Consider the following 25,301-nt stretch of genomic DNA (forward strand, 5'->3'; position numbering starts at 1 on the left):
GTTGTGAATATGAACTTAAAAAGATACATTAATAAATCTAGAATAAATACAAAAACCCATTAGTATGTTTAGTTTTTCATCACTTGTCAGACTCTCTACCTTTGTTTGTATTGCTTCATTGTTAAACGATGTTTTAAAAGCAAAAGTCATTGGTCAGCAACAATATGCTGATCTTGTATGATGACCTAGTCAGTCTCTCAATCAGTGCAGTTTTATTTTCAAAAATTGGGAGTGGTCTCCCCTTGACTTTTTTGTATACTCAGATATGGGGATGGATATTTGAGGAGTAAACCGCAAGACAATGATTATATTTTTATATTATGCACATTAAGGAACCATCACCAACAAATCAAATTAATAATATATTGAAAAATTATTATAAAAGTAATGTTGAATAAATCGGACTCTGCAGCATAAATAAAAAAAAAATCATATGTGTTTAGGTAAAGTTAATACAGATCTAAGGTTGTGGTGTAACAACTACATGCCGAATTTCATCCATCTATCTAGTTGCATTTTTGAGCTATCGTGTTTATACACACACACACAAACACACAATTCCAAAAAACAGTATTTTTGGACTCTGGGAGGTCTATAAAGTCAAGAATTAAAATATAGAGGTCGAATTTTTTCATGATTACTATACTTTCCCTATACTTCGTATATAAGAACGTAAAAACAATTTCTCTTGTGTGATGTGGCAGGTGAATTGCTGTCAACAAAAAGCAGTCACCTGAGAAATAAACTGAAACGTTACTCACTCATGATTTTTCTGTCCATACCGTAAAGTTTTTATTGAACAGCACATTCTGATTTCAGCTGTGGTACAGTGTCCATTTTAGGACATCCTCCAACAAAAACAAGCGCAAAGAAAGGCTGCACGCAGATCGCTTTCTATTTCTCATGCTTTATGCGCCCGCACTCAGGTTGCTCTGTCTCCGCAAATGCTGTGTGAATAGCCGCCCTCCGTCACCAGCCACCGTTCACTGGATGAAAATGAGTGGGGACATGTCGTAGTGGATGACTTTCTGTCTTAGAGTTAAAACTTACAATGTATAAAGTCTAACGGCAAGAGTATTCATTCAAAAACAAAAACTAAAAATATTTTAGTAAATTATTTTATTTCAATTAGTCTTTCCAGCTACTTTAATAGTTTCGTTTAGTTTTTCATTTCGGTTTTGTTAATTATTTTGTTTCAGTTTACAAAAATGTTTTTTTAATAATAGTTTTAGTTTTGATTTTAGTTTTCATTAACTATAATAACCTTGTTATGGACCATGGTTTTTGGAGTATGTTGCAACCAAGATGATATAAGAGTAATCTTACAGGAATAGCCAAACATTATCTGAGCTCAATCTGAGCCACCTTACACTAATAAACTAATCACTATTTCAGATGAGACCTATTGTGATCGGTTGATTCAGAATACAGACACATCCTTGGTTATCAAAGGGTGTGCACATTAATGCAACCAGGTTTTTGTATGATTTTTTTTTTCTTTTTTCACTAAAAAGTTTCTGATTTGTTTTCAACTTCCTTGTATAGCTTGCAATAAATGAGGAATAAATTCTCACAGGATTTATCTTGGTTTCATTTTTGTATTACACAACAGCTTCAATTTTGGCCTGTGTAGACTTTTCATATCCACTGTGTGCGCATATATATATATATATATTATATATATTCTTCTTACGGCTGCTCCCGTAAGACTGTAAGGCTGCTCCTGTCTTCTGCATCTTGCTGTGCCACACCCACCACCTGCATGTCCTCTCTCCTACATCTATAAACCTCCTCTTAGGCCTTTCTCTTTTCCTCTTACCAGGCACCTCCTCCTCTTAGGCCTTTCTCTTCTCCTCTTACCTGGCAGCTCCATACTTGGCATTCTTCTCCCAAAAAAAAAAAACACTCCTCTGCACATGTCTACATCAATGCAATCTCACCTCTCTGGCTTTGTCTCTAAACCGTCCAACCTGAGCTGAACCTCTAATGTACTAGGTTCCTAACCCTGTCCATCCTCGTCAAACCCAATACAAATTTAACATTATTAACTCTGCTACCTCCAGCTGTGTCTCCTGTATTTTTGTCAGTGTCGCTGTCTCCAACCCATATAGCATAGCTGGTCTATCTCAAATAACTCCTGGCAATCTTTTTCACCCACTCCACCCCGCCTGCACTCTCTTCTTCACTTCTCTTCCACAATCCATGTTACTCTGTACTGTTGATCCCAAGTATTTAAACTCATCCACCTTCACCACCTCTATTTCCTATATTCTCACCATTCCTCCCTCTCATTTACACACATGTATTCTATCTTGGTCCTGCTGACCTTCACTCCTCTCCACTCTACAGCATTTCTCCACCTCTCCAGAATCTCCTCAACCTGCTCCCTACTCTCATTACGGATCACAATGTCATCTGCAAACATCACAGTCCATGGGGACTCCTGTCTAATCACCTCTGCAAATAAGAAAGGGCTCAGAGCCGATCCACGATGTGATCCACCTTCAAACTTAATCGCATCCATCTCTCCTACCACAGATCTCACCACTGTCTCACTCTTACATACTTCTTTGCCACTCCTGACCTCCTCATACTACAGTATACCACAACTCCCCTCTAGGAACCCTGTCATATATTTTCTCTAGGTCCACAAAGACACACTACAACTCATACTTCATCAACGCCTTCAGAGTAAACATTGCATTTAAAGTGCTCTTTCCCGGCATGAAACCATACTGCTGCTCACTAATCATCACCTTCCTTCTTAACTTAGCTATAAGGCCAGATGTATCAGAGATGGGTTCAAACTGTTCTATCATGGTGTGGATGGGAGGAGAAATGGGTAGAGGTTATCCTGAAAGAACAGTTTGTCAAGACGGTTTTGGAGGTAAAAACAGTGTCAGACAGAGGGATGATTACAAAGCTGGAAACTAAAGGTGTGATGATGGATACTATTAGTGCATTAACCCCACAAGTTGGGTGTGTGATGGATGAGAAAGAATATTTCTGGAATGAGTTGGATGAAGTGGTGTAGAGTGTACCCATGGAAGAGAGACTGGTGATTAGAGTGGATTTCAGTGGACATTCTAGTGAAGGAAACAGAGAGAATGAGGATGTGATGGGTAGGTATGGTGTCAAGGAGAGGAATGAAGAAAGTCACAGGGTGACATACATGAGTGGAGGAAGATGCATACATGATGAATTGTATGAGAGGTTGGACACTAAAGAGGGAGAAAAGGACCTGTACTGATTGGCTAGACAGAGGGATCGAGCAGGGAAAGATGAGCAGCAGATTACAGAGATAAAATATAATCAAGGAAACATACTCTCAAGCGAAGACAGTGTATTGAGGAGATGGGAAGTACTTTCAGAAGTTGATGATGAGATTGAGAGAGAGAGAGAGAGAGAGAGAGAGAAGGCTGGATGATGTGGAGATACAGTAGTAAACAAGGAAGTGCAACAGATTAGCAAGGAGGAAGTAAGGACTGCTATGCACAGGATGAAGAATGGGAAAGCTGTTGCTTCAGATGACACTGTAAAATATATATGGAAGTGAAGGTCTGGGATACGGATTGCATATTTGTATCTAGAGATCCGTAATGAAAGAAAATGAGTCTGGTATCTTAAAATAGTTTTTTATTCTTAAGCTTTCGACAACCTACCAGGTGTCATCATCAGAGAAAAATGATTAGACATACGTGAATCAAAGACAATATATAACAAGTAAGGGGTGGAAGAGAAGGCAATTAATAAGGCGGGGTGCGGAAGGTGTTGGTCTTAAAGTCTTTTCTATTATTTGGATGTTGTTCTTTTTAAGCCTGCATATGCTAAGTTCAAGTCCAAGTCTCTTTTAATGGCATATTAATCGTGTCTCTTTTAATGAAAAGACAAATGACTTATTTTCTCTCTTTGTGGATCTCAAGCTACATTTTTTCTCATATAAATATACACACACATAGGCAAATACATACATACATAAATACATACATACATACATACATACAAGAAAACACAAACACCTATATATGTATATACACATATTGGAAATTAAAAGTCTATACTTTGAAAGGTAACAGCAAATTTTAAGATTCTATTAAAATTAAAAATTAAAGAAGTTTAAATCTGGCCAAAAGTTATTTTAAATTGATTATTACCCTCAGTAACATTATTTGTTTTAAAATGAAATGTTACAAAGGAATCTGAATGTTAAAGGAATAAATATTGCAATCTTTCATAAGCAGTACAAATAAAAATAATAAACAAAAAATTAAGCATTCAAGTAAAAAATAAAAAAAGTGGTCTTTTGTAAACAATGTAATGAATTATTATTATTATAAACAGTTGTTCAGAAAAAGTAACATACAAACAGACTACTAACACTTAAAGGCTTTGTATGAATGCAAACAATGCATAATGCATATTTGTGTAAATAAGCTACAGTATGTCTTGGTAACTTCCAAATTATTTTGCAAGAAGGACTAGCATGACAATGTGCTCTTCCATGAGGTGTGCTTTTGTTGGGCTGCAAATGATTCCTGACATAGTAAATACAAGTGTTGAAGCACATCTAGAAGTAATATGAGCACACAGTGGAGTAACACAACTGTTTATGTAATTGACAACTGAAAAATTCTAGAGCCTTACATTATCTATCTATCTATCTATATAGTAAGTATGATGAAATATAATTTTAAAGCTGCACATGATAAAAATAGTACAGCAGCACACTTCGCGGTGATGGGATAAAAGTCAAGGGAGTGATGGGGCTATAGTGCAAAACAGTGTTGCCCTTGAATGAACAGTACAGAACAGCACAGAATAAAACTGACCTGGAGGTAAAAATAATTGAAGGCCAGTATCTTGATGAGTTAAACGTTTAGCTGAGTAGAAAAAAAGTTTTAACCTGTAGAAGAAAATGTTACATTCCTACTTCAAAGGCAACAGTTTAATGGTTTATACTTATTAATGTTTCCGTAATTTAGAAATAGGTTACCTCTCGAAATTCTTTGTATTGACTCGCATGTCAGTCCTTCAAGTGTTTGACTAAATTGGTTGTGTTAGCTCCATTAGTTGGTACTATGCAGTAGCAAATCTTGCATACACCTTGTGGTTTTCTGTTCCAATTTGCCTTAAAGCTTAAGTATTTTAAGGCAATACTCCAGCCACCTTCTTTCTCAGTTAAGCATGCTGGTGAAGGCTCCAACGGTGCTGAAGTTGCCGTCTTATTAACACCAGTGATTGGGTTTAAACAGGACTACAACTCTAGCCACGCCGATTGATAGCCAACATGCCTCAATTGTCAGAGCCAGAGAGAACTGTAAGTATATTTGAAATGTAGGCTGTAGAATCGATACAATGGAAAATGAGTACTGAAGTAATTTAAAAACGTTAAAACCAATATTTCGATACCTTTGACAACCCTAATGTTATACATATATTTTATATATACTGTCTATATAAAAACACAAACCATATTGTGCTGCCAAACCTATGTATTAATTATACTCAATACTTCAATTTTAATTATACAGCTCAGGTCTGCAATGATGATTCAAACTCATACAACTAGAGTACCTGAAGTACATCCCACATCAAAACAGGAAAAACATATAAACTCTACTCAGAGAGCCAACAATGACAGGATAAGTTAAGTAGTAAAGATCAAACTCCTGACCTATCAGTCTCATTGTAAAATTATTTATCAGCGACAATGACTAGAGTAGCTAGACCATTGTCAATGTACAGCTAAATACTGCTAAGTACCCATACCTTGGGAGGATCAACTAAAAGCTGCTGGAAGTCTCGGAACCTCTGCTTGATGGCAAGAAGTGTTCCCAAAGTGCTCTGTTGTGAAGAGGGTTCAAATGTAGGATGGCAGATTTCCAGCTGCCCATCAATATTGAAAAAACCACCAATTCCACCCAGCTCCGGTCTTTATTGAAGAAAAGGGAAATAAATAAAATATTTTTTTTTAACTGAAATTAGCAAAATAGTTACAAAGCTAAGACTTCTTTATAAAATAAAATAAAAAAAAAAACTAAACTAAATAAATCTCTTAAGCCAAAGCATACAAATGTTCCCCATGACAAACATTTTTCTTCTTCATTTTCCTGTGCTCTAATCTTTTAAAATTTTGTGACAGTAATTTAAAAAAAATGACTGAAAGATGGCCTAATATGAAAAGAGAGATTAAGCATTTATACCAGTGCTGAAGAAACTCACTTAATGACATTTATTTAGCTTTTAAGCATGTCTTTTGAAAAACACATAACAATATGACTAAATCCACATCCTAATATAAAGATAACATAATGCTCACAGTTTTTAATTCCTGTTAGATGTTTTAAAATTTACTAAGCTACTTCAAGAATCAAAAGCAGAAATCACTGCTATCAAAGAAAACAGGCTGTATAAACAAACACTACAACTTTTGGAATTATATGCTAACTGGTAAAACTAAATACATTTTCACTTCATCATATTAGAAAGATACAGCCATTCATTTTATATGCAATGACAGAACCCTTATCGCTAGGATCAAGAACAAAGAGGCTACCCTAAAGCAAAGGGTACAACATAAGAATCAGATTTTAAAGAAATGCTTGTCCATCAAAGGACAAATCAGTACTACCAATCAACTTGACAACCTGTTTTAAGGAGTTAATGAGGAAACCAGTTTCTCTAAACAGGCAACAGAGTTGTGGTGGAAACAAGAAACTCGTAAGTAATCTAACAAATTTACAAATGTTTTGAGGCAGCTGTATGACCATCTGGGCTACTGAAATAATATTCTATACCTGGGTCTGCGAGGTTCAAGTAACGTCAGCAAGACTTGAATCCCATTGACAATAACAGATTCTTTGCGTTCACCATCAAACATGTTGGACAAAAGTTGCTCAATGGTTTCCTGTCTATATAAATTAAAAAAAAAAATAAAATAAAAAAAGTTAACTTTAGCTTTTTTATTGTCTCTGTATACTCTTTATTACACTTCAAAATTTTGCAAAAGTTGCTCAATGGTTTTTTGTCTATGTAAATTAAAAAAAAACAAAGAAAAGAAAAAAGTTAACTTTAGCTTTTTTATTGTCTGTATATTCTATATTACATTTCAAAATTTAATGAAATTCTGCACCTTTTGAGTATAACTTACTTTTCTAATATACTCAGCAGCTGGTCATGTTCTGGGCTGAGCTGGATGTGAATTAGCTGATCCCGGTTCAGCCTGATGATATCATACAAGGAGGAAGAACCATTACAGTGTTGCTGAAAACAAATTTGAAAAACATATTAACATTATGCAAAACACAACTACAAAAGTATTGTTTTTCGAGACTGGGACAATTTTATCTAAAAAAAAAAAAAAAAAAATAGACACAAAGCGAAACAGTTAAGAGCATCAGGAAACATTGGGGGGGGGGGGATTTATAGCAGAGTCATTTCATAAATTAATTCACTGCATAAGCACAATTTTTCACCTTGCCATCTACTCCCATTCTATAAAATTTTGGTTTTCTGTGCTTGACATTTTCCATTTACCTTCTGTACTAGTATTATTTAACACATTCCCTACAACCACTTAAGTTCTCCTGTGGATTTTATTGTTTTTTTTTTTTTGCAATTTGCTACATGATAGATTTGTGATGAAGCTTATTTTAAATACTATACAGTGCTAATTTTGTAAGTGGCTAATGACTGCCTCCCTATATACTAAAATGTAAGTTTCTAGCATTCGAGGCTTGATAGGTATAGATTTTGTGCTTCAGAGCCATGGCAATATAGATGACAAAAGCCCCAAAATGAAATATTCCATTATCATTGAAATTTTAACATTAAAGAACAATATGCCCTCAAAGATTTGTTCTAGCCTAGTGGGTATGACGATATGTCCCCTTCAAATGCCACAGTTGAGAGATAAACTGCTGAATTCTGTAGTTGCAAGAAATCCTTCAAAAATTTCTCAGAGTCTGCCTAATCTTCAACATCATCTTCTTCTTTTGGCAGCTTCCATTAGGGGTTGCCACAGTGGATCATCATCTTCCATATCTTTCTGTCCTCTGCATCTTGCTCTGCTACACCCATTACCTGCATGTCCTCTCTCACCACATCCATAAACTTTCACTTAGGCCTTCCTCTTTTCCTCTTCCCTAGCAGCTCTATCCTTAGCATCCTTCTCCCAATATACCCAGCATCTCTCCTCTGCACATGTCCAAACCAATGCAATCTCTCCTCTCTGACTTTGTCTCCCAACTGTCCAACTTGAGCTGACCCTCTAAAGTACTCATTTCTAATCCTATCCATTCTCGTCACACCCAGTGCAACTCTTAGCATCTTTAACTCTGCTACCTCAAGCTCTGTCTCCTGCTTTCTGGTCAGTGCCACCGTCTCCAACCCATATAACATAGCTGGTCTCACTACTGTCCTGTAGACCTTCCCTTTCATTCTTGCTGATACCCATCTGTCACAAATTACTCCTGACACTCTTCTCCACCCATTCCACCCTGCCTGCACTCTCTTTTTCACCTCTCTTCCACAATCCCCATTACTCTGTACTGTTGATCCCAACCAAGTATTTAAACTCATCCACCTTCGCCAACTCTACTCCCTGCATCCTCACCATTCCACTGACCTCCCTCTCATTTACACACATGTATTCTGTCTTGTTCTTACTGACCTTCATTCCTCTCTAGAGCATATTTCCTCCTCTCCAGGGTCTCCTCAACCTGCTCCCTACAGATCACAATGTCCTCAGCAAACATCATAGTCCACGGGGACTCCTGTCTAATCTCGTTTGTCAACCTGTCCATCACCATTGCAAATAAGAAAGGGCTCAGAGCCAAACCCTGATGTAATCCCACCTCCAACTTGAATGCATCTGTCACTCCTACCGCAGACCTCACCACTGTCACACTTCCCTCGTAAATATCCTGTACAACTTTTACGTACTTCTCTGCCACTACCAACTTCCTCTTACAACACCACAGCTCCTCTCAAGGCACCCTGTCATATGCTTTCTCCAGGTCCACAAAGACACAATGCAACTCCTTCTGGCCTTCTCTAAACTTCTCCATCAACATCCTCAGAGCAAACACTGCATCTGTGGTACTCTTTCTTGGCATGAAACCATACTGCTGCTCACTAATCATCATCTCACTTCTTAACCTAGCTTCCACTACTCTTTCCCATAACTTCATGCTGTGGCTCATCAATTTTATTCCCCTGTAGTTACTGCAGTCCTGCACATCCCCCTTATTCTTAAATATCAGCACCAGTACACTTCTCCACTCCTCAGGCATCCTCTCACTTTCCAAGATTCCATTAAACAATCGGGTTAAAATCTCCACTGCCATCTCTCCTAAACACCTCCATGCTTCCATAGGTATGTCATCTGGACCAACAGCCTTTCCATTTTTTCATCCTCTTCATAGCTGTCCTTACTTCCTCCTTGCTAATTCATTGCACTTCCTGATTCACTATCTCCACATCATCCAACCTCTTCTCTCTCTCGTTCTCTTCATTCATCGGACTCTCAAAGTACTCTTTCCATCTGCTCAACACACTCTTCTCGCTTGTATGTTTCCATCTTTATCCTTTATCACCCTAACCTGCTGCACATCTTTCCCAGCTCACTCCCTCTGTCTAGCCAATCGATACAGGTCCTTTTCTCCCTCCTTAGTGTCCAACCTCTCATACAACTCATCATATGCCTTTTCTTTAGCCTTCACCACCTCTCTCTTCACCTTGCGCCTTATCTCCTTGTACTATTGTCTACTTTCTGCATCTCTCTGACTATCACACTTCTTCTTTGCCATCCTCTTCCTCTGTATAGTCTCCTTATTTCCTCATTCCACCACCAGGTTTCCTTTCCTCCTTCCTCTTTCCAGATGTCACGCCAAGCACCCTTCTTGCTGTCACCCTTACTACATCTGCTGTAGTTTCCCAGCTGTCTGGCAACTCTTCACTTCCACCCAGTGTCTGTCTCACCTCCTCCCTAAACTCAACCTTGCAGTCTTCCTTTTTCAACTTCCACCATTTGATCCTTGGCTCTGCCCTCACTCTCTTCTTCTTCTTCTTGATCTCCAATGTCATCCTACAAACCACCATCCTATGCTGCTTAACTACACTTTCCCTTCCACCACTTTGCAGTCTTCAATCTCCTTCAGATCAACTCTTCTGCATAGGATGTAATCTACCTGTGTGCATCTTCCTCCACTATTGTATGTAAACCTATGTTCCTCCCTCTTCTTAAAATATGTATTCACCACAGCCATGTCCATCCTTTTGGCAAAATCCACTATCCTCTGGGCTTCTTCATTCCTCTCCTTGACACCATACCTACCCATCACCTCCTCGTCTCCACTGTTCCCTTCACCAACATGCCCACTGAAATACGCTCCAATCACCACTTTCTGTCCCTTGGGTACACTGTTCATCACTTCATCCAACTCACTCCAAAAATCTTCTCTCACCCATTACACACCCAACTTGCAGGGCATATGCACTAACAACATTCATAATCACACCTCCAATTTTCAGCTTCATAATCATTACTCTGCCTGACACTCTTTTCCCCTCCAAAACACTCTCGACATACTGTTCCTTCAAAATAACTCCTACCCCATTTCTCCTCCCATCCACACCATGATAGAACAATTTGAATCCACCTCCAATCCACCTGGACTTACTCCCCTTTCATTTAGTCTCTTGCACACACAATATATCAACCTTCCTTCTCTCCATCATATCTGCTAACTCTCTCCCCTCATCAGTCATACTGCCAATATTCGAAGTTCCTACCCTCATTTTCACTCTTTACTACTTCTCCTGCCTCTGGATTCGTCTCCCCCCCACCCCCCCTTCTTCGGCCAACAGTAGCCCAATTTCCACCAGCACCCTGTTGGCTAACAGTACTGGTGGCGGTCGTTGTTAACCCGGGGCTCAACCAATCCGGTATGGAAATTTGTACTGTTGTCCGCATATTGATTTGGCAAAATTTTACACCGGATGCCCTTCCTGACATAACCCTCCCCATTTATCCGGGCTTGGGACAAAGAAACACACTGGTTTGTGCATCCCCTGTGGCTGGGTTCTAACCTTCAACAACATCAACAGAAGAAAATGTTTCCAAACTGAAAACTAAGTAGGGAATCTTTGACTATTCCTCTATACAGAATCTCTACAGGTCCTTGGTCCTCTTTTGTGCCATCTCTTTTTCAACTCACATCAAAGGTTTTCAATGGGGTTTAGGAGAAAGTTTAAGTGTTTAACATAGATCTTTGCCAATTTATGCACTGTTCATTAACCGTACAGATCTTTTCAAAATGTTGGCATTTGTGCAGAAAAGAAAAACAGATTCCAACACTCAATGTATATTAATGTGGAGTTTCTTGACAGGTATTTTATGTTCATTTGCTGCAGCACCTCAAAATGTACATCAGCAACAACATCCATTTTGTATTAAAACAATATTTTCCCTTTTAACAGTTTAAATATTATACAATTAACAGAAATATATAGCACATCAAAAGACAAAGCTTAACAATGAAAATGTGATCTCCCCATCACATACTTTACCCATTTTTTTTTTTTAAATTGCAAACAAAAAGTACATGAATAATAGCAATTTAGAGTACACTGTTGCAATATTTTTGTAGGTATTACCAAAGAGAGAAATTATTCAGTTTATTACATTATTACAATTTACTCCATGATTATTATTTCTATTATTATAAGATATAGTTAACTGACTACTTTTCAAAAAAGATATTGGAAGGTTTGGATAAAATATGCAGCTAATTTTATTATTTTCCCCACTGATTGAAGTATTAGTGGGAAAATCCCAAAATATGATTACTGCCAAAGCTGTACCAGAAAGAGTGGTCTTCAAAATGGTTCATGACACAATGATGCTTACAGAAATTAAAAATTATGTAGCAAATAGTATGAAAATCTGATGTCAAAAAATGTGAAAAAAACATAAATGTGTTTAATACTCTTATAGTTTATGCTCTTATCAGCCAATGAAGTAACTGTCAAACGACAAACTTTTTTGCAAAAAAGTAATGGGAAGGCAGCATTACCCTTAAATAAATTATTCTCCTCCTGGTAAAGCTTTTATGAAGAAAAAGTTCTTTTGTTTAATATGTTTTATTTTATTCTATGATTTGTGCTGGAAATGTGTAGTCATGCTTAAAGGCATATGCTATTTCTTTTTAATGGAGCACAGCTTATCAGATCACTTATAAACCAATGTTAGGCTGCTCATGTATGGTACAGTTAAAACTAATCCCAGCAGCATCGGGAGTAAGACAGGAACCATATGGAGCACCTGTATACACCAGGGCACACTAATGTGTATATCCAATCTCGCTCGATTGGGGCCAAGTTATAGTTCCCAAATAATATAACCTGCACATCTTTGGGAAGCGGGAGCAAAATATTACCACAGGGAGAACATGGAAACCCAGTTACTAAATTAATTAAGGCTGCATAAAAAAATATATACAATGAGGGCCACATAAAATAAATGAAGGGAGAAAGACCCACACCATTTCAGAAATTGCGGATTACACTGTAAAGTTCACTTCTGGCGCCAGTAGTGAAGAGTTCACTTCTGGCGCCAGTAGTGAAGAGTTCACTTCTGGCGCCAGTAGTGAAGAGTTCACTTCTGGCGCCAGTAGTGAAGAGTTCACTTCTGGCGCCAGTAGTGAAGAGTTCACTTCTGGCGCCAGTAGTGAAGAGTTCACTTCTGGCGCCAGTAGTGAAGAGTTCAAACCTAGCACCTAATCTCTCTTTTGGGAGTTAATAGCTTTGCAAACTACAGTGTTTCAAGCTTTTATAATTATTATTATTAACAACACAAACTGAGTAAAAGGTCAATTTAAATAATGCTGCAAGAGGACAAATTTAAATTCAGTGACCTAAATAATGAGTATACCTGTATAATTATTTATTTAAAACTGCTTTCACATTCTGGTACTCCACCCTTAGTAATATCCTACATTTTATTTTATAACCTGGATACTAAGTTAGTTTTCCACTTCACAGTGAAACTGAAAAAAAAAAAAAAAAAAGAAAAAAAAAATCAACCCACAGACATTTAAGAGTAGGTTACGCTGACACAAGAAACAAGTCCATTAAGAAAAATGGTGCAATTGATGTTATTCCTTCAAATATCTCGTAAGCTGGGTATCATGCAGTTTGTGAAAAAAGTACATATGGAATCTAAAGTGCAGGATATTCATTTTTTAACAATACACATTGAACATTTGCTTACTGGAGTGCATTTAAGAACTTTCATTTAATGTGCAAGCATTCAATAGCTTCAACTTCAGTGTGGCTGCTGACAGCATTTGCAAACGAATAGTACAACAAAAGACAGCATATATGTGAACCGTTTATATAAAATTTTATGCCTCTCCTGACTTAAATGTCCTACATCAAATCATTGCCAGTCTTAAAGGCTGATGTGGGAAATATCATCTTACAGCTAATTTTCTAAAATGTATTTTAATTACAATAGATCTTTTATAATTGAATAGACTGGCACAAAACACATCTATTCATTATTGTATCACTAGTGATGATACACAGGTTTATATTCCCATCTGCAACTCTGCAATGAATCAACTGCACAACTGTCTTTTTGAACTAAGATCTTGGATGGCTAATAATTTTCTTGATCTGAATCAAAATAAAACGGAGGTGCTTATAGTGGGTCCATCAGCTAAAGCCCAAATTGGTCTTGGACTTCTCAGCTCTTTCTCTGTCTTTTGCAAACCTCAAGTCTGCAATCTTGGTGTTATCTTTGACAGTAACCTCTCTTTTGAGAAGCAAATTAATTCTGTAGTCAAGAGTTGCTTTTTCCATCTTCGTCTTTTAGGTAAGATCAAGCCTTTTTTATCTTCTAGGGATCTTGAGAAAGCTACTCATGCTTTTATCTTTTCTCGCCTTGATTACTGCAACTTGCTGTATTCTGGGATTAGCAAATCCCTGATACACAGGTTACAGTTGGTCCAGAATGCTGCCGCTCGCTTTCTGGTTAGGGCAAAAAAGTCTGATTCTGTTTCTCCAATATTAATTAGCTTCTTTACGCTGGCTGCCTGTCAGTTTTCGAATTGATTTTAAAATCTTGTTGCTAGTTTTTAAATCTTTACATGGGCCTGCTCCTGCCTATTTATATGAATTGTTTGCTTTACACTAGCCATCTACAGGTAGAGTGCTTAGATCTTCTGGTCAGTTGTCTCTTGTTGTCCCTCGTACCAAGTGTAAAACTAAGGGGGACAGGGCTTTTACAACTGCTGCTCCTCGCCTGTGGAACTCTTTACCTCATTACATAAAGGAGTCGTCTTCAATTGAACAAAATTTAAGACTCAAGACTCATTTCTACTGACTTGATTTCCGTGAACTTCAGTAATACTGATGGTTGCCTCATTGTGATTATGTAATCTTACTTCTATTTTATTTATGTTCATTTATTTTATTTCTATTTATGTTATTTATGTTAATTGTATCTTTCTTCTTCTTTTATTGTAAAGCACTTCAGCCACAACATTCCTATGTTGTTTAAAATGTGCTGTATAAATAAATTGACATTGACATAGTGTAATATGACATGATTAGGCAGATTTTACCTCTACCTAGACAGTTTGCTGGTTTGCAATATTTTTAGTATATGAATAATTTTTAATCAATTTCTTAAAAATGTATAGTTCACAATTCTCATAATGAAAACATGAAAAATGAACAATAGATAGCACTCTTAGGCAAGTTAGATGCAACCTCTTTAAATGGCAATATAATTAATATTGACAGTTTTATATTGCCCCAAAACAGTCTTTCATTTGGATCTCAAATAGTTATTTCTGTCACATTCATTGGAACCTCGACTGGACTGATATTCAATAACTGAGAAGGCCACTTTAAACTAAAGTGAAAATGATGTTCCTGAGACTATTATAGAATGTGTTTGATGTCACAGAGTATTATATTTCCAAAAAAAAATTATAAATGGGTACACTGCTTCCATTAATTAATTCAATAATCATATTCAGCTATACTGTGGCATTCAAATGGTGCTCTGCCTATACAAACAAAACATTGAATAGACCCCACCAATTGTAGCGGACACTGTTGACACCTGGCAGAAAGGATGATCTCTTACACTGCATTTCTATCCTTGATCTCCCATACGAAGAGGATGGCATTAAGTAATACTGACGATGCTTTCCTAGTTTACATTATATGGATTTCTGCGGTCTCTAAAAATGTCTTTTTTTTTTTACTTTATTAACAAGTATGGAACCTGATTGTTGGCTGCCTAACTTTGTTTATGAAAAGATGAAATAACCTGTGCATTTTGATTTGCTTTAGACTGAATGTTGGTTTCATTTCATGTTCATTTGTAAAGCACTTTAAAACAACAGGAGTTGAACCCAAAGTGATGTACAAACCATATACCAGGTAATACAATGAATGTTACTTGATCATAATCTGCCAAGCAACCATTATGGGTGGCTTGTGTTTAGTATGATGGAACTGTATCATTGACACAGTTGTATATAAAAATCTCCAGTGAGTTGGCGGTTTTAAAGATACACATTTAAGAATGTCTGGAGTTTAGTAATGTTCTGAGCAAAAAACTTTCTGAAAACACTAGTCTAGCTCATACTTTCTGTGATGTACACACTTTCACAATTCTTTCGTTATCTGCCTACCTTATTTAAGCAGAAAAGACTACAACTATCATGCTGCCACCAAGTGGAAGGACAGAAGTACACATTGAGCACAGGGTGAGCCAAAAAGAAGTACAACACTTCAAATGTTTATTCTACAAAAACGCTACAAGATAAAATAAATTTCATTACGACACAAGAAAGGGTATACAAAATAGATTTTTTTTCACTGTGTTTTAAACATTGTCTTCAAGGTGGTGGCCATCATTAGCGATACACTCTTCGAGATGATTTGTGAATGCTCACATGACTCGTTTGGCCATTTCAAGGCGAATAGCGGCGATTTCATGGCAAATAGCATCCTTGAGGGCTTCAAGGTTTTGAGGTTGGTCTGTGTATACCTTCGACTTTAGATAGCTCCACAAGAAGAAATCGCATGGAGCGAGATCAGGAAAATGTGAAGGCCATCCGACATCGCAGTGCAGGGAGATCAGTTTCTCCGGAAACATCTCCCGCAAAACTTGCATGGATCTCCGCGTTGCATGAGCTGTTGCTCCATCCTGTTGAAACCAGGCATCTACCACATCCATTTCTTTAAGTTGGGGCTGCAAAACATTCTCTAGCATTTCAATGTAATGTTCTGAAGTGAGAGTGACCGTTTCTCCCCCCTCCTCAAAAAAGTAAGAGCCTACAATGTCAAATTCTGCAACGGCATACCAAACTGTAACATGCTCACTGTGCAGGGGTCCCTGTTGAAGTTCACAAGGGTTGGTTTCAGCCCAATAGTGAAAGTTTTGCTTATTTATGCAACCATTCAAATGGAAATGTGCCTCGTTGCTGCGCATGACGATGGCATGTCGAACAGTTTGCAGAATGTTCACACACAACTCTCTATGGTTCTCCCAGTGAGTTCCTGCACTACCATAATTTTATATGGATGGAAATTAAGGTCCTCATGCAAAATCCTCCTCAAAGACGTGTTGGAAATGCCTAAGGCAGAAGCATGTTTGCACGCTGAACGTCTAGGAGACTGTAAAATTGATGCCCTTACAGCTTGGATGTTTTCAGGTGTTCTTACAGTCCAAGGACAGCCTGGAGATTTTCTGTTCAATGGTGTACCTGTGTGTCTAAATTTAGCCACTATTTTCCAATTTGGGATGTCACCATTAGGAGGAATGCTGAATTACGTTTAAAAGGCGTACTGCATAGTGATGATGGATTTGTCGCTTTTGAAGAATGCTTCGAAAGCGAAATCACCGTGTGCACCAGACCAAGGCATGTTGCTGACTGAAAACTACAAGGGATCGCCTATCAAAAGACTCCCATCCCAACCCACTCAGCTGCCTCTACCTTGCACAAGGACCTTGAGAAATGTGGTACTTCATTTTGGCTCACCCTGAATTTAATAAACTGACCACACAATGCACATACCAAGAAAGTGGAAATTCACATATACACCAGCTATGCATTTTATCTTGGACACGCATGGCTAACTATAATTAAAAAACAAACATTGCAATCTGAGGCAGCACTGCTGCTTTATGTGACCAGCATTCTACATTTTAAATCTTGTGTATAGTCATTTTCTGTGAGGCATTCACTGTATACTAGTGCATTCCCAGTATGTGATTTTCCTCTAAAAACTCCAAAGATATGGACGTTGGATGAACTGGCGATTCTAAATTGGCACTGAGCGAGTATGAGTGCAGGTACCATTGATCATCTCAATGAACGTGTACTCTGTCCAGGGTTGTTCCTCACTTGGCTCCTGGCACTTGCTGTTCAAAACCTGAACTGGATTTAGCAGGTTTGAGGATGTTACATTAAATAGCAACCCAGACTTTACAGCATGCTGAGGCAATGAAAATACATATTTGATCAAAACAAATAGAAAGAAGTTAATTTTCCCTACAAAATGAATAGTGTTTTGAGTTAAATTAACAGTTGCATATTACCTTCCATGCCTTTATGGGTACTATCACTGTCATACTCTACAATAAAGCCTTGCCATTAGCATTTGCTTTTGTAAGACAAGAAATAAACCTCATTATTATCATCAAGCCATGCATGTAGTAGCAAACTGCAAACCTAATTTAAAACTGTTATTTGGAATTCTCTTTTTCCTTCTATATTAACTATACAACCATACCTTTAGAGCTAAGTCCCCTAAACTTGCCATTAATTTGTGTATGCACTGATGGATCAAGATCCAGTATTTGATGCACAACTTTAACATTTTGACATAAAGACCTAATGAATGTCCGTGTGTTTTTTATACATTTGTTATTTTTGGGGGTTTGGTAATGATGGTTACTTTTGTACTTTATTTTTTTGTAGGAGTGTCACCAAATAAAATTTCATGCAATTATTCGGAAATAAAGTATTTACATTCCAATCAGTCAGGTGTTATGAAAATTCTGATGAACACTTTATTGCATTGGTATATTAATAATGATTTTTTTTGTGTTCAGTGTAGAATATGTATCAATCAGAGAGAAACAGAATATACTGGTTACTCAATAAATAACAGTCAAACCATGTATTAGATGTTTACTTCAGAGAAAACCTAGAGAAGTACGGCATGTTGTTCTTAAAAGAATACCCAGACCCAAAACTGATACTTTTGAATTGAAGTCCTGCCTCTTCCCCTCATTTGTTGGTCAAGATTTTTGTCTTCAATTCAAAAAGTTATTCTCACAAGGCTTTAAGTTTCCCGTTTATGATGAGCCCTGGTAATTCCAGAAGTATATATTTAACAATATTTTAGCAAAAAACCATGCAGGTCATTCCATGTCAAAGCAATCAATGGCTTACACACTTCAGACTCAAAAATTACCAGGTGTACCCACATCCTAGGCAAGAGACACCCTGTAATTTTTGTTTTGATTTAAGATCAATGTTTTCCAAGATACAGCCAGTTTACTGAAGGGAGGGGGTGTCGAATTTTATCCAGCCCCATTTTTTCATAGTCCATAGCTGAAGAACTAAACCACCGAGCAGGCTCAGACTTTGCACATTGATACATATATATGGCATGTATAGTATGTGATGAAATTAATTTGGTCCAAATGACCCTGCATGGTCAAAGCAGCCCCTTGAAACTGACCAAAATTTAATTGCTTAGTTATGTTGAGGTCTAAGAAACACATATTTGTAAACAACACAAACTTTTGATTTTTTTCCTTATTCAGATAACTATATAGGCTTTCTGAAAAAGCAATAAACAGAAAAGTAACTGTATCAGGGTTTGAACAGCAGACCTCTGAAATCCAAAAAAATCATTTTGGATTTCATTTTCATAGCACCCTAACAGTGAGTGGGAATGTGCAGATAATTTAAAAAAATATTTTTCATTTATTCTACGTTGTCCTTTCCTAACAGTGAGTGGGAATGTGCAGATAATTTTAAAAAATATTTTTCATTTATTCTACGTTGTCCTTTCTTTCTCAAAACACAAACGTTACTTTTCTTACAAAAATCTTTCATGTTTATTTTCTATCCTAAACATAGGCTGAATGAGCCATGTGTCAATAATGGGAATCATTGAGTTTTCACTCAGAAAGTTATCAAAAAATGTCAAACTTTTTTTCGTATCAAATGACGATGTCCTATATCATGTTGCTGAACAAAGAATGTGATTCTCCATGGCCATAAGAGTAGCTGGTACTCAAGAATATCACTGTTACATTCCTACAGAAGATGGCAAACTCAAAGTCAGCCAGGTGCCTTGTGAAAACAGTCAATTGACTGGCCAAATATTCACCACAGTGAAGCAGCAGTTGAGGTCCTGCCCTCTTCACGATCACACTACTAATGGATCAGATGCCTCCCTCACATTAGACCAGTGTCCTATTGGAGGCTATGTTGGGAGCATGTATGATGAAAAATGTTGGATTGGTATGATTTATGACAAGAGAAAAGTGGAATCAGACATCCCTATATGTTTCATGCATCTAAACAATCCTGCACAGGCTTTCCATTAGCCACCTACAGACGATATTTGTTCGGTGCCATTACAGTGTGTCATCGCACTCTTAATACATGTACACTACAATGGTCAGGGGGAGGCAGTATCATCTTGATCTGAAAGATAAAGGTGCCCAACATTTTGCATTTCAAATGAAACAAACAAAATATGTCGCATTCCTGCTGCTGCAATCCCAAGATGTTAACATTTCATTATAGCTAGTGTTGTAACTGTACCCACCGAGATGGGGATAATCTTGTGTTAAAAACTTGAATGCCACAGACTCCTTACTAACAGTACTACAACCCAATCAACAGCACTGATCACAACCATACCAAATATCTGTGACAAGACCTGAAAACTGCTGTCCAGCACCACTCCCCAATTAACCACTGATCCATTTTGCAAGGAGGACTGAGGTAAATCTTGTTTTATCATGATGTGCAAAATTAAGAGAGACATATCCAATAAGACCTCTTGCTGTAACAGTTATCAAGAGCGGTTCAATCAAGTACTGAATGGGGTACTGTTGACATTTTAGTATTTAAGTTTTTAGTTGTTTTATAATTTTTTTGGGGTGGCACAGTGGTGCTGCTGCCTCGCAGTAAGGAGACCTGGGTTTGTTTCCCGGGTCCTCCCTGTGTGGAGTTTGCATGTTCTCTCCGTGTCTGGGTGGGTTTCCTCCGGGCACTCTGGTTTCCTCCCAAAGTCCAAAGACATGCATGCTAGGTGCATTTGTGATCCTGAAATTGTCCCTAGTGTGTGTGCTTGGTGTGTGGGTGTGTTGCCCTGCGGTGGGCTGGCGCCCTGCCCGGGGATTTGTTCCTGCCTTGCACCCTGTGCTGGCTGGGATTGGCTCCAGCGGACCCCCGTGACCCTGTATTAGGATATAACAGGTTGGATTAAAAGTCCTAGTCAAACTGAGCAATATTCAACATTGTGATAATCATTTATGTGAAAAAAGGGTTGAAGTTAAATAATTTTTCAAGGCACTATATGTGTATTATAAAGAAAAATATGACTAGAATAAGGTGTGTACTGATATAAAGTCAAGTAAGGCCAAAGACAATATGAATGAAAAAGGTAAAGATAAGAATAAATTATAAACTCAAGTCCAGTTTAGAAAATTTACATGTAAACACAATTTGTAGTAGCAAAATTAAAATTGTCCAAAGCAGCTTTACCTATAGAAGAATTGTGAAATCAATGGAAAAACCAAACACTATTAAATCTTATTATTAAAAGTTTATACCTCCTCATCTTTGGAAGGGTGGATCATATCAATTAGACGTTGGATAATACGCTCATCGATCAGCCACTTGAAAAGAAAGAAAAAAAGATAAAAGAATGTTAATATAGAATTTTTAAATAATGTGAAGATAAACTGGAAACAAAGAGGTGTGAAATCCTTTTAAAACATTGAATAGTGGCAAATACTCTAAAAACATGAAGACAAATCACTTAATAGTCAGAAAAGTGACATACAAATTGACAAACAAAAGGATTACACTAAAGACTGATTTTTTAAAATTCATATAAATTTAACAGGAAACAATTTAGAACACATTATTCTAATATAGTATATTCTTATTTTTTTTAAAAAGGGAAAGACTAACTCAAACCTGGATACCTCAGAAATATTTGCAAAGGTAATGGACTATACAGCACTAAGTATTTGAAGGTCACTCATATCAGGTAAAATTAAACTATGAGGGACGTTTAAAAAGATTCTGAACTTTTATATTTTCTTTGGAAATGGTGAAGGAGGGAAGAGTAGTAATTGGGCATTAAAAAGCTGGTATGACGCTGGGAAAACTGCTGCACAAATGAAGGCAACTATGTAGAAAAATTATGTAATTTGTTTTTGAAATTCATAATAAACAAAGGTAAAAAAAAAAAAAAAAAAAGGGTGGAAACTTTTTGATCATCCTTCGTACTTGCTAAAAATGAATGAAAGAAGAAATTAATTATAATCTGGCTCAGGATTTTTAATGTCATCTCATTACATCTTCAACTGTATGTGAACTGAAACTAGTTTATCTTCGGAAATAACTTCCAATTCTCCCTTGTCCAAGAAATACCTGCCAGGTTCATACATTGCGATAGCTAAAAACAGTGTTGCAATCTGGGCAGTATTTGTGAAAGGCACACTGCCAGAAAAGCAAACATAACAGCATGGAATTCCAACACATATAATACCTGGCCATCATGTTTAATAAAGGCAGTTTGAAAATGATGCTATAAAGAACATTCCCTCAAACAAATGACCTTTCGTGGCTGGCCTTCCTAAAACCATTTTCTAACAGGGCAATGCTCAACCAAACACTAGTGCCATACTGCAGAAATACTTGTGTAATTTCAATACCCCTAGTCTAGCTGGCTTAAGACTGTGCACTGGTCATAACTCTGCAGTGGTATCAGTTACAAAATTTCTAGGTATTCCTGGATGAGATTTGAAATCCACTCTTACACCTTCCATTGATCACCACAACAAAGATTAAAAAAAAACAACCCTTTTCAAACAACGTGAAGATAAACGGTCACTAGGAAAATATATAGATCAAAACATTCAATTTAAAACATTTCTGCATTTACAAGAAACTATTCCATAGTTGTGCAAGCTATACCACAAAACAGTCTCTTATATAAACCACCACGGGAGTTTTAACAAAAGTCTTTATACTAACCAATTCTGTACCAACAAAATATTTTTTTGTTTCTGGGATTTGGAATGAAATATAACTTGGACCGGTACTTCAGGATGCAAAAAATCTGTATTGCGCATTTGACAGCTCATAAATATATATTTATTAAATACTTTTAGAACAAATAACTAAAAACTGTAAAATAGCTGAAGTAAAAATAAAGGTAACAAAAAAAAAACCTCACGTTTAACACTTCCTGTCTGAGTGATGGCTGTTCCACACAAGTCAATAATCTCAATAGCAAATCCATGATAGCTGAGGTGCCAATGTGCTGCAGAAGAAGATCCACAAAATCCTCTCTCTTCCGCAGGAAAGATATAATCTGTAACCAGACAGGTGTCACATAAGATGATGATTAAATTTGAAACAGTAAATGCTCTTTTCAACATACAAAACATTTTTACTCTCTTTTTTATTTGTTGTGATCAAGTGTGAAATTAAAACCCAAGCTATACAAATACAGAATATGTAAAGGAGTTCCCGACTTCTCAGGAAAGAAAACAAATTATTAATATTTTATGAAATAGAGAAATGCAACATCAGGAGGTGCCATAATGGTTAGCTATTATGTCTCATGAATTTAAAGAATAAGATGAAATTTACCAATGCTACTATCTGTCCTCTTTGTGTCCTCAACGGCCTTGCCCAAATGCTGCAGGTTCCTCCTGTATTTCAAAGGTACGTATGCTAAGTTGATTGGCACCTTAAACCACAATTATTTAAAGTGACTGTAAATGTGTTAGTGAATATGTCCTGGCAAGTAACAATGAAAAAAAAAAAACAATCTGGTTATAACTCTGCACTTAAATAAGACAATTATAGGTGTTTTCAAGTCAAAGTTATTTTTTCACAATCATGGTACATATTAATTTGTTAAATTAGATTGTATTCTAAATTGAGTTCTAAAGTAAAGCATTTTTTATATGTTTCAAAAACTACTTAGCCTGTTCTCCATACATGTTTAATTTACTTTTTTTTTTTTTTATATTTTTATTTTATTAATTTTCATTGTAATCATTCCATACAAATAGATCAATTTATAACCCAACAAAATTGAAGACAAATCAAACCCCACCCCTGAGAAGGAGAGCTTAGCTAAAGAAAAATTGCTTAAGGCTTTTTAATAAGGCAACATTAAACAAAAGAAAGGGAGAAGTAAATATATATGTAAATAAGAGAGGGAGAAGGGAATTAAATGCAGTAACAGTTATTTCTCTTATTCTAAAATAATATTGATTAAATCCTGCCAGGTTTTGAAAAAATTTTGTACAGATCCTCTAACTGAGAATTTGATTTTTTCCAATTTCAAATAATATAAAACATCGGTTTCCCACTGACTTATCAGAGGAGAATTAGGATTCTTCCAATTTAACAAAATAAGTCTGCGTGCCAAAAGTGTAGTGAATGCAATCACCGTTTGCTTGTCCTTCTCCAATTCAAGTCCATCTGGAAGAACACCGAACACAGCTGTTAATGGGTTAGGAGGGATTGTGACCCCAAGGCTGTCTGAAAGGCACTTAAAAATTTTTGTCCAAAATGATGTTAGTTTGGTGCAGGCCCAGAACATGTGACCCAGTGAGGCAGGAGCTTGGTTGCAGCGTTCGCAGGTTAGATCCTGCCCTGGAAACATTTTGGACAGTTTTTAAGCGAGACAGATGAGCTCGATATATAATTTTAGTTGAATAATTCTATGCTTTGCGCATATAGAACTCGAGTGAATTCTCTGCTTTGCTACCTTCCACTCCTTTTCTGATATATTGATTAAGAGAACTTCTTCCCAATGTCCTCTTGCATCTTTGAAAGGTAGGGACTCTAATAAGATTTTATATAATGCGGAAATAGTGTTTAATTCCTCGAAATTGAGCAGTATTTTTTCCAGCATTGTGGAGGGTGCGAGGTGAGGGAAATCGGGCAATTTCTGTTTAATAAAATTTCTAATTTGAAGATAGTGAAAGAAATGTGTAGCTGGGAGGTTGAATTTTGAACGTAATTGTTCAAAAGATGTAAATATGTTGTCTATATAAAGATCTCTGAGCATTTTAATCCCAAAACTTTTCCAGGTATTAAAAACTGGATATACTTGCGAAGGTTGAAAGAGGTGGTTCTCTTGCAGAGGTGCCACTGATAAGATTTCCATCTTAAAATGCTTTCTAATTTGGTTCCATATTCTGAGTGAGTAAAGCACAATTGGGTTATTAGTATATTTGCGATAACTTGCATTTATTGGAGAGCAGAGCAAGGAGTATAAAGAAGTACTACAGGATTTTATTTCTATTGCGGACCAAGCCTGTGTATGTTCATTTATTTGTGTCCAGGTTTTTATGGCTTGTATGTTCGCTGCCCAGTATTAAAACTGAAAATTAGGTAAAGCCATGCCACCTTCCGCCTGAGGTCGTTGTAGGGTCGCTCTTCGGATACGTGGGTGTTTTGAGTTCCAAATGAATGAGGTTATTGTTGAATCTAACTGTTTAAAAAAAATTAGAATGTTTTGAAATAAAAAGAGAAGTTTAGGAAGGATATTCATCTTAACAATGTTAATTCTTCTGGCTAGAGTGAGATGAAGGGTTGACCATCTATGCAAGTCTTGCTTAATTTTTTCCATACAGACGGCAAAATTTTGTTGATAAAGAGCTTTATGTTTACTTGTGATATTTACCCCATGGTATTTAAACTGATCTGCTATGGTAAAAGGTAGGGTGTCTAATCTAATATTATATGCTTGTGAATTCACTGGAAAGAGTATACTTTTATTCAGATTAATTCTAAGACCAGATATCTTTTGAAATTCTGTTAGTGCTGTTAAAACAGCAGGGACAGTGTTTTTTAATTTACTTTTAGTGGCAATGATGAGTATGGCACTGGTGAGGGTTGAAGCTGGAGTATCACTAGATAGGCAAACTGTAAATAACCTACACTTTGATGATGATATTGACTTAATTGCAGATTCACCTGAACAGG

The 25,301-nt window shown here is 36.8% G+C and overlaps 1 protein-coding gene across 2 annotated transcripts in view; it reads right to left on the reverse strand.

The window, feature by feature from the left end:
• The window catches only part of LOC114661336 (serine/threonine-protein phosphatase 6 regulatory subunit 1-like), a 150,134-nt gene that overhangs the window by 84,780 nt on the left and 40,053 nt on the right, over positions 1–25,301 (reverse strand). For both annotated transcript variants that reach the window (XM_051933870.1, XM_051933871.1), the window contains exons 4-8: positions 22,528–22,665; positions 20,891–20,956; positions 7,151–7,263; positions 6,798–6,911; positions 5,770–5,932 (exon numbers count right to left, since the gene is read on the reverse strand). In XM_051933870.1, coding sequence (XP_051789830.1) covers positions 5,770–5,932; positions 6,798–6,911; positions 7,151–7,263; positions 20,891–20,956; positions 22,528–22,665 — 594 coding nt within the window. The remainder of the gene's footprint in view (positions 1–5,769; positions 5,933–6,797; positions 6,912–7,150; positions 7,264–20,890; positions 20,957–22,527; positions 22,666–25,301) is intronic.

The sequence above is a fragment of the Erpetoichthys calabaricus genome, chromosome 11 (assembly GCF_900747795.2).
Source record: "Erpetoichthys calabaricus chromosome 11, fErpCal1.3, whole genome shotgun sequence".
Lineage (NCBI taxonomy): Eukaryota > Metazoa > Chordata > Cladistia > Polypteriformes > Polypteridae > Erpetoichthys > Erpetoichthys calabaricus.